The 9,550-nt window shown below is 66.6% G+C and overlaps 1 protein-coding gene across 1 annotated transcript; it reads left to right on the forward strand.

Annotated features, from left to right (window-relative positions):
* Positions 1–1,060: 1,060 nt before the first annotated feature.
* Positions 1,061–5,019, forward strand: LOC125917675 (E3 SUMO-protein ligase PIAS4-like). Its single transcript, XM_049623809.1, has 4 exons — positions 1,061–1,509; positions 1,608–1,768; positions 4,254–4,384; positions 4,508–5,019. The coding sequence occupies exons 1-4, from the start codon at positions 1,204–1,206 to the stop codon at positions 4,777–4,779; spliced, it is 870 nt and encodes a 289-aa protein (XP_049479766.1). The 5' UTR covers positions 1,061–1,203; the 3' UTR covers positions 4,780–5,019.
* Positions 5,020–9,550: the final 4,531 nt, after the last annotated feature.

Here is a 9,550-nt window from a genome sequence, read left to right on the forward strand (position 1 = left end):
GACCATTGGGGACACTGAGGTGCCGAGCGGCAGGGCCTTGGCCCATGTGCCCCACCCCGCTGCCTCCCACTTCCCTGAAAGAGCCCTTTCTTCGAAACCGCCCCCCTACCTGCCTGTCTCCCTGTGGGGACAATGGCCAGCTTGAGCACAGGAGGCAGGCCCCCAGCAGCATTCCGGCCATGCAGGCCGGGGGCAGGCATCGGCAAGGGGCTGGGCGGCATTCATGTAGGCGGCAGCCCACGGGGCAGGGGCGGGGGCCTGGACGTCTGGCTGACCTTGGTGGGCGACCGGGGGGGGGGGGGGGGGGGGGGGGGGGAAGGGGGGTTGGACCCTGCCGTTCCCAGGTGCGCAGGGGCCAGCGTGGGTGGGGCTGCCTCTGCCCGGCTCGGAGCCCATGGTCAGGCTTCCTCTCTGAAGCCAGGACCAGGCTGGGCCTCTGGGCCGCTGGCTGGTTGCCGCGGGAAGTCCTGTACTTGGTCTCACCTGTGGCCTCCTTGCTGCGCCCAGTTTTGTCTCTGTTGGGTCGGGCGGGGGGAGGCGGCCTTGCTCCAAACCCGATGCACCTCTGAGGCGAAGTTCACGGGGAGGTGTGAGGGACCCACGTGGCCTTCGGGACAGTTGGGGGGAGTGGAGTGGGGATGAGCACCCTCCACCCAGCGTGGAGGAGGGCCGGGCGGCTCCGGGCCGTCTGTCCTGAGCCTTCAAGGGCTGGGGTCTGGCAGCCAGTCTGGCCAGTCTCCCGGTTCTGCCCAAAAAGCTCCGGAGGGAGGGAGCCTGCGGGCCGCCCCAGGGTTTGCCGCGCCTGAGTGTCCTTCCAGTGCCTTCCCGTGCCGCGTTCACCGTCGAGAAGGGGGCCTTGCACGTTGCCGTGGAGTTTTTCCAGGAGGCGGTTGGCTTTGTGGTGGGCACTGGCCGCCTTTTCCTTTTTTGAGATGTAGACTTCTCGCCCCGCCCCTGCGGGGTTTGCTGGGGGGGATAGGGATAGCCCCACCCCCCCAGCACGTGCGCCATCGGCCAAGACCACCCTCGCCCCCCCCCCCCCCCCCCAAGTCCTCGCCAAGTCCTCCGGGGATGGCTTCGTGGGGACTCCCAGTCACGGGGGACCCGCCCCGTTGGCAGCTGTCGGTTGCCGCCACCTCTCTTCCCGACGAAGCCTGTGGGCCGTAAAACCCGCCGCGGGGTCGGGGCGCCCGGTTATCCAGCATGGCCGGCCGCTGCCCGGGGTGCTTTCCGGGTGACCTCCGCGGCCCTGGGCGCTACGGCCGCAACGCACCTCTTCGTCCTGGGAGGGTGCAAGTGGGGGTGCCTGACGCGGGGGTGGGGTGTGGAGCCGGCAGCATTGGCGGGTGCGGGAGGGCCCCGCCCCTCGGCTCCAGCCCCGCAGACGCAGACGCCTCCGTCCCCTCTGCTGACAACGGCCACCCCTCCCCCGCAGTCAAAGAGAAGCTGCGCCTGGACCCTGACAGCGAGATCGCCACCACGGGCGTGCGGGTCTCCCTCATCTGCCCGGTGAGTCGGGGTGCGCGCGTCCTGTCCCCTCGCCCGCCGCGGGGTGGGGCAGCGCCGGGCCGCGTGGCCTGCTCACCCCGCCGGCCCCCTCCCCGCAGCTGGTGAAGATGCGGCTGTCCGTGCCCTGCCGGGCGGAGACCTGCGCCCACCTACAGTGCTTCGACGCCGTCTTCTACCTCCAGATGAACGAGAAGAAGCCCACCTGGATGTGCCCCGTGTGCGACAAGCCGGCCCCCTACGACCAGCTCATCATCGACGGGTGAGTCGCCGTGGGGGGGGGGGGGGGGGCGGGGCCCGGTGGGGGGGGGGCCCTCTCCCCCTCCCCGGCCCCCGCGATGAGCCGCAGGGCCGCACGACGAGGGGGCCTCTCTGGGCGGCTCCGCGGAGCCCTTTGGCAGCCTCGGAAGGCCTGGCCACGAGCGAGGCGGGTGCCCCGGCGGGACCTGTTGGGGCCCGTGCCGCGTACCCGGTGGCGCCGTGGCTGAGGCTGTCCGGGCCCAGGAGGTCTGCTCGTGACCTCCGTATCTGGAGTGCGTCTGCCCCACACCAAGCAGGGACCCCAGGAAGCCCCCGCCTCACGTCCACCACACGAGCCAGAGAGCTGTTTCCGAAATGGGGTTTGGCACAGCCTCTGCCGGGAAGGTGGGAAGGACGCGTCCGCCCTGAGCTCTGGTCCTGGCTCTCCTGTGCCCTTCTTCCCAGGTGGCGCCAGTGTGCAGCCAGGCCGTCCCCACCTCCTGAGCGGCAGGCCCTCCCCAAGCCACAGGGGGACAAGGGGGAAAAAGGCCATTCTCCCCAAAGGGGAAACTTTGCTCAGGTCTTAGGTTTCCAGAAACCGAGCCCAGCACCTGACTGACCAGCTCCTGCCAGGCGCCAGCCACACCCATCTGTCCCCAGGGCTGGGGGGGGGGGGGGGGCAGGGAGAGAGAGAGGCCGGGGTCAGGCAGGAGTGGGTCTGTGGCCTCGCTGCTGCACCGGGAGGTCTGTGAGGGCCAATGAACCTCGTGGGGCAAGTGTGTGCCCCATGGGCCCGGGAGTGGCTTCCTGCCCGTAGGGGCGTGGCTTGAGCGTGTCCCCAGTTCGAGTGCTTCTCTCCATCTGGTCACCGCACTCAGGCTCTCGTCAGGCCGTCTCTCCCGACCGAGCCAGGAGGTGAGCCTCATCATCCGCACCTTGCAGATGAGGAAACTGAGGCTCAGAGGGGACAGTCACCTAGTCTGGGCGCCCCCAGCTCACAGGTGGCCAGGCCGGGACTCAGACCCAGGTCCGGCCAGCTCTGAGCCCGGGCCCCCTCTGGAGGGCTGAGCTGGCGCGCCCCAGTGCCCCCACGCTGTCTAGCCTCAGGGTGGAGAGAGGAGGCCCCTGGGGCCGGGCACAAGGGCCGGGGCTGAATGGCTGCTCTGTTCCTGGCCTGGCAGCTGTGCGGCCCCGTGCCTGCCTCTCCCCCCACCCCCACAGGCCTAGAGCGGGTCACCCGGGCTCGAGTGGCGGCAGCTCCGACCGCTCCAGGGGCAGGTGGGTCTGGGGCTCGGGTGCGGCTGTGCCTCACACGGACCACAGTCCCGGCATCCCGCGGGGCCTGGGCACAGCCAGGGAGGCTTCCTGGAGGCAGGGTCCTTGATTCATGCTTTTCCTCGAGGAGTCGTCATTTTGTCCCATCCCTGGCCGTGCGCTGGGTGATTCCGGGGTCCCCGCGAGAACTTTGTCACAGATCCTGCCTTCAGAGAACTCCCAGCTGGGCGTGGGGAGTGTGGAGAACCAAGCCGGACAGAGATGACCCCTGTGGCTCGCGCTCTGCCTGGAGGAGGAAGGGGCTCTGTGCAGGGGGCTCTCCAGTTGGAGACGGAGACCCACGCGGCAGGCAGAGCTGTGTGGACGCAGGGCGACCCCAGGATGCTGGGTCTGTGGGCGTGACGACCGGAGTATCTGGAGCAGGGAAGGGCCTTCCTCTTGGGTGACAGCGGCTGCGGTCGTTGGGTCCCCTGAGGCGGGTGCAGCTGTGACCCTGAGCTCACGCTGGGGGCCGTGATGGCCTGTTGCCACCGCAGCAAGTATATCCCTGTCCCAGACCTGGCCTGGTGTGGGCCCTCGGTGGCTGGAGACGGTGGGTGCTGTGTAGGCCTCATCCTGTCGGTGGGGCGACTGAGGCCCTGTGGTCAGGAATTGGCAGGGTAGGAGCGGAACCCAGGCTTTTGCTGCTTTCTGGCCACGCCCCTCCCCGCTCCGCATCTGTGAAACGGGTACAGCTGGCATTATCTCCGTGTGCCCGGGGCCAGAGCACGGGACCCCGGGCCTGGCTCGCCGTGGGTGCTGCGTCGGTGCTGTTGTCCGTGCGGGGGTGCCGTGGCCCTGCTTGTGCCCCCTGCTCCGCCCCAGAGCCTCTCAGGGGGGTTGTGAGCGGCACAGACCTTCTGTCCAAGCCCGTCTCCTTCTCTGGAAAGGTGGGGGGGGGGGGGGGGGGGGGCAGCGGCTCGGGTTGGGGGCCAGACCCCCAGGCTCACGCCGTCGAGCCGCGGCAGGGTGGGCAGCCACCGTGCTGCCGAGACCGGGTGGGTGACCGCAGCCCCTCGCTCGGGGAGACTGGGCCGCTGACCCGAGGACGCCGGGCCCTGGCGGCCGCTCTCCCGAAGCCACTTCTGCAGAGAAGTGGGTTCCTTAGCACGCGTTCCCCCCCCCCGAGTCCAGGCCTGGGGGCGGCGGGGAGACTCTCGCCGGCCCAGGAGTCAGCCCCCCGGCCCCTCCAGGCTCCTGTCCAAGATCCTGAGCGAGTGTGAGGATGCCGACGAGATCGAGTACCTGGAGGACGGCTCGTGGTGCCCGATCCGCGCCGAGAAGGAGCGCAGCTGCAGCCCTCAGTGCCCCATCCTGGTGCTCGGTGAGTCCCAGCCCTGAGAGCAGGGCTCGCGGCTCGGGCCGCCCGCCAGGCCCAGCGATCGGCGCTGCTGCGCCCCGCCCCCCCACCCCTCACCGCCTCCGTTTCCCACCCTGTCGCCCTCAGGCACCTCGGACGCCAATGGGCTCCTGTCCACCCCTAACCTCAACGGCGGTGGTGCAGGAGGCCCCGCGGGCGGGGGCGCCGCGGGCGGGGGCGGCGCGGCGGGCGGCGTGGAGAACGGGAAGCCGGGAGCCGACGTGGTGGACCTCACGCTGGACAGCTCGTCCTCGTCGGAGGAGGAGGAGGACGAGGACGAGGACGAGGACGAGGACGAGGAGGGTCCCCGGCCCAAGCGCCGCTGTCCCTTCCAGAAGGGCCTGGTGTCGGCCTGCTGACTGCTCACCGCCACCGCTGGCCGGACACTCGACTTTCCTGGTGCTCACCCACGCGGATGGGGCGCAGGCGGGCCTCGGGGTGCAGAGGGAGGAGTGATTTTTTTTTGGTTTTCTTTTTACTGTTCATTTTGTTTTTCCACCCCTTTCCCTGGCTCCCGGCACCTGTACCTCTGGACTCTCCTATCGGAGGATTAAAAAAAAGTAAAATGACAAAAAAAGTACAAAAAAAAAAAAGAAAAAGGAAACAACAAAAAAAAAAAATCAAACTTTTAAAAACGAGGCAAGCCACCCACACAGCTGCTTCCCCGGCCGGAGCCCGAGCCCCGGAGCCCAAGCCGGCCGGCCCTGGGACGCCCCGCCTCGCCTCTTCCAGTGACCATTCCAGCTGGTGCAGGGGGACGGGGCGCATGGGGTGGGGGTGGGGGGCAGCGGGGGACACTGACGGGCACGTGCCCCTCCCCCTGGCAGCAGCCGCAACTTTGACATTCGTCCGTTCCTTTGCTTTTTTTTCTCTGCAAACACGTTCTCTCGCCCAGAGACCCTGGAGCGCACCGCCGAGCAGGGAGCATTTTAGCCAAGAAGCCATGGAGTGGGTTGGGGCAGGGAGGGGGGCGGGGGGAGCAGGGGCCGGGGTGGGGGGGGTGGTTATGGGGGGGGCCGGGGAGGGTTTAGCCACAGATGTGTTGTATTTTTTGAAAGTGCAATAACTTGGTATTTTGAAGACCCAGCATGTGGCCAGGACCCCCTGTGGAAGGCGGGGGCCCCAGGGTGCGGCGGCGTGTGGCGTGGGGGGGTCTCCGTTTTCTAGCCAGCTACCTCGGTAACTCCAATTCAGGTTAACTTCCCTACGGAACAGCGCAGACGTCCGCAGATGCCGCCACCAGGCCCCTCCTCGGCGGGGCGGGGAGGGCGGCCACTCCCCCAGGGGCAGCAGGGACCCCCCCACACACACCCCCCCCCGCCCCACCCTCTCCACTTGGGGTGGCTCCTCCCCCCTCTTCTTGCTCTTGGGTTTTCCGATGGGTAGAGGCCCGCCCGGCACCCCCTCCCCTGGGAGCCTCACTCTCGTCTTCCAACAGGGCCGGGCCGAGGGCCTCCCTTCAGCTGCTCACCCAGCACCCCCCCCCCCCCCCCCCCCCCCACCCCGGGGACGCCCGGCCTCGGGGTGGGGTTGGGGTCCGGCCATCGCGGGGAGCCGGCAGCTGGGCGCCCGGCCCCGCCACCCGGCGTCCTCGTCCCCCGGAGGCCACGCTTGGTTCTCCCACCGCCTCTGCCCCGTTCTGTCTCGCTTCTTTTCTTCCTTGCTGCCCACCCCCTGCCCCAGAATAATTTCCTTTGTATAAACAGAACTCTTGTAGTCAGGAAGCAATATCATTTCAGGTCTAAAGAAGAAAGGGACATCAATCTGGCCGAGGGCAAATTCAGTTTTACTGTATAAACTCGGCTGTGCAGTGCGGCCCCTCCGTCTGCACGGGCCGCTGAGGGCCACCGTTTTCTAATATTTGTATTCTAATTTAATTGTTTTTAAAAAACACAAATAAAAAAGGTCAAGGTGAAGCCACCGGGGCGTCTTCTCTGTGTGCTGGGGCGTTGGCTGGGGGCGAGGGCATCAAAGGACAGAGACAACCGACCCCCCCCCCCCCCCCCTTGACCGTTCCCTTCTGCCCCGCGGTGTTCAGGATCCAAGAAGCGCGGCCTTCGGTCCAGTGAGGAAGGTTTCGCTTTGGCCGCTGGGCCCGGCGTCTCCCCGCTAGGTCGGGTGAGGAGCTGAACCAGAGCCACCCAACCCCAGGACTGTCCCTGCTCCCCTGCGTGGCCTAGAAAGTACACAAATGGCCAGTAGGCTCGTGGGAAGATGCTGAGCCTCCTCACCGGCCCCCGGGAGACGCAGCCCGGAGCCACCGCCCGTCCGCCGCGGGGAGGGCTGGCGTCCCCGGCCCAGTAGCAAGTGCTGGCGAGGCTGCGGGGACCGGAGGCTCGTGGGCGTGGAGAGCGGGGCGGCCGCTCCGGAAGACGGGACAGCGGGCCCTCCCCAGGCGCAACACGGAGCGACCACCAGCCGGCCCGCCCCGTCCTCGCGACCCACCCGGAGGTAGAGGGAGCCGGCTCACGTGGGAGCCCCCGACACGCACCTGCAGGGCAGCGTGACTGACGGGCGCCCAAAGGTGGGGACCACGCAGCGTCCGCCGACGGGCCAGCAGATGGAGACGCGTCCTCGGGCGGGAACGTGATCGGACCTTGAACAGGAGCCAGGCGCCCACCCCCGCCGCCCCGCGGACGGACCCCGGACACGCGACGCGCAGGGAGGGACCCGGACGCCAGAGGCCACGCGGGGTGTGGGCCCGCGTGTGTGGAACGTCCAGAACAGGCCCGTCCGGGGACAGGAAGTGGAACACGGGGTGGGGGGAAGGTGTGACCGTGACCGCTAATGGGGAATGGCACTTCTGGGGGTCATGGAATGTTCTGGAGCTTAGAGGTGACGATTCCATAGTTGTCGGGATGTGCTAAAGCCTCTGGCTTTACAGGGGGAGACGTGTGTGAATACTTCCAACTCGAAACAAGCCTCTCCCAGTGGACTTGGGAGCACGGGGGACCAGGCCCTTGTGGGGCTGGTGGCTGCCCCCAGCCCCTGCCGGCCCCACCCTCACTCAGCTGAGGGGGAGGCCTGGGTTCCAACGCCGCGTGTGCAGCCACGTGACCCCTGGAGCCGGCACCCTGTATCCCCCCCGAGGCCCCCGCCACTGCTCTCCCAGGCTGCGGCCCCTCAGTCCCCTCTGCCACCCCCCCAGTCTGGGTCCTGCTGGCCTGAGCCCAACTGGGCAACAGAAGGGAGGGCCTCTTCCCGGGGCCCGAAAGTGCCCGTGTTTGGGAACCCCAACCCAGACGTGGGGGCTGCAGTCCAGGATCCTTCATCGGTGCTTGGGCTTTGGCCCCCCCCTTCTTCCCCGGGGATGTCCGGGGAGCAGCCAGCTCGGATCCTTGGTCGCGTCCCCGGGGCCAGCGCGGGGCCGCACGGGGTGGGGGTGGGGGGGGCCTCTGACAGACTTGGGGTGTCCGAGCGAGCCACCACCACTCCCCCCACCCCCCCACCGGCCTCCAGAAACCCTGCAGCTGGAAGCGATGGAGAAGCACGTCCAGTCCAGCCAGTTCTCCCTGCCCGCCCCCGGGCCCCTTCCCAGTGCCACCTGCCAAGCCCACACTGTGGGTCGCCTCCTCTGTAGGGGCCCTGGGCCTGCCAATGCTGGGGACACCCGCCCACCCCGGGAACCCCGAGGCCAGGTCACCGCAGGGGCCCCGACTGGTGTGGGTGCATGAGCCCGGACCCTCAGGGAAGGGGGCCCCCGAGCCCCCACCCACCGTCCCCTGCTCCCCACCTCCCCCCAAACAAAACACAAAGAACATCAAAATCAGGCAAATGAGGCAGCAGCGGTCGTAACAGGCTGCGTTTAGTGGTTTTTTATGTACAAGAAAAATGATTTTTTTTTGTCTGGTTTTTCATCTTTTGTCTTTTTGTTTTTGTTTTTATTACTTTTAAAGCTTCTCCCCCCCCCCCCCCCCAAAAGTGCATTTTTATCAATTGATTTTTTTTAAATCTCCCACACTTTATAAAGACTCTCAAATACAGTCTATGGAATGTCTGCTCTGTGCTCTGTGCCCCCGGGCACCGCCCCTGCCCCCCACCCCCCGCCCCCGTTCACCAGGCCCGGCCCCCCAAAGTCCAAGGCACCTTGTATCTGGGCCTGGGAGGGGCGGGGGGGACCCTGGGCCTCAGGAACCCTGGCCATGGCCTCCAGGCAGCCCCGGCATCGGCACGGGGGTCTCCCCAGCCCCTCCACCTCCTGGCCCTGCCTGCCCACCCCCTGTGTAAATCTATGTCCTTAGTGCGAGCTAGTCTGAACTCTGAGGTTATGGCTCCCGGGGCGCCCGAGCCCCCAGGCCCTGACCCGTCCTGCGCCAGCCGCCCTCCAGGAAGGCTGCTTCCTCAGCTTAAATAACTTTTTAAAATAAAACTGCAAATATAAATATCTTTCTTTCTCAAAAAATAGGATTTTTGCTTTTTTTTTTTTTTTTTTTTTTTTTTTTCTGTTTTAAATTTTTTGTCCTGCTTTTCCTTTCACTCTGTCTGGCCTCCTACAATCCCGGCTGCCTGGACTGCCTCGGTCCTGGGGGGCCCCTCCCCCCGCCCGGCCCAGCCTCGACCCCACCATGCGCAACGTGTCCAATGCTGCCCTCCCCCCCCGGATCCCGCCACCGCCCCCCCACCAACCCCGGAAGGAAGCAAAGGGACAGCCAGGTACAAATGGCGACAAGATGGCCACATGGGGGTCTCCTGGGCAAGCCACCCAAGGGGGGGGGGGCCGACTTTGGTATGGCCTGCTGGAACCCGGAGAGGCGCAGGCCCACACCCGTGCCAGGCTGGGCCTGGTCCGGAACTTTACATTCACTGGGTTTTAAGTTTTGTTTTTTTTTTCTGTTTTGTAGTGTTTTTTTGCTTTTTTTTTTTTTTTTTTTTCTTAATCTCAAAAGGTGGGGTCAGGGTTGGGGGGGGTGCTAGGCTGGGAGAAGTAGCAAGGGTGTTAGCCTCTCTCTCCTAGGTGCCACAGGCCAGCTGAGCGCTCCGGGGGGTGTGGGGGGAGGCCCTCCGGCACACACCTCCCCCCCCCCCCCCCGGCCCCCCCCCCCAACCCTGCCCGGAGCCCCTGGCCCGGACCTCACTCTCGCACACACGCGCGCACACATCCACCCAAACTTCACCAAGATGATGGAAATA

This window comes from Panthera uncia, unplaced genomic scaffold (assembly GCF_023721935.1).
Source record: "Panthera uncia isolate 11264 unplaced genomic scaffold, Puncia_PCG_1.0 HiC_scaffold_2206, whole genome shotgun sequence".
Taxonomy (NCBI): domain Eukaryota; kingdom Metazoa; phylum Chordata; class Mammalia; order Carnivora; family Felidae; genus Panthera; species Panthera uncia.

What these genes read in the sequence shown, in the direction of transcription:
- LOC125917675 (XM_049623809.1), top strand. Translation starts at nt 1,204, where the DNA reads ATGGCCGGCCGCTGCCCGGGGTGCTTTCCGGGTGACCTCCGCGGCCCT. An exon ending in GGGTCTCCCTCATCTGCCCG is followed by an intron (nt 1,510 to 1,607) that starts GTGAGTCGGGGT and finishes CCCTCCCCGCAG; the next exon opens with CTGGTGAAGATGCGGCTGTC. An exon ending in GACCAGCTCATCATCGACGG is followed by an intron (nt 1,769 to 4,253) that starts GTGAGTCGCCGT and finishes CGGCCCCTCCAG; the next exon opens with GCTCCTGTCCAAGATCCTGA.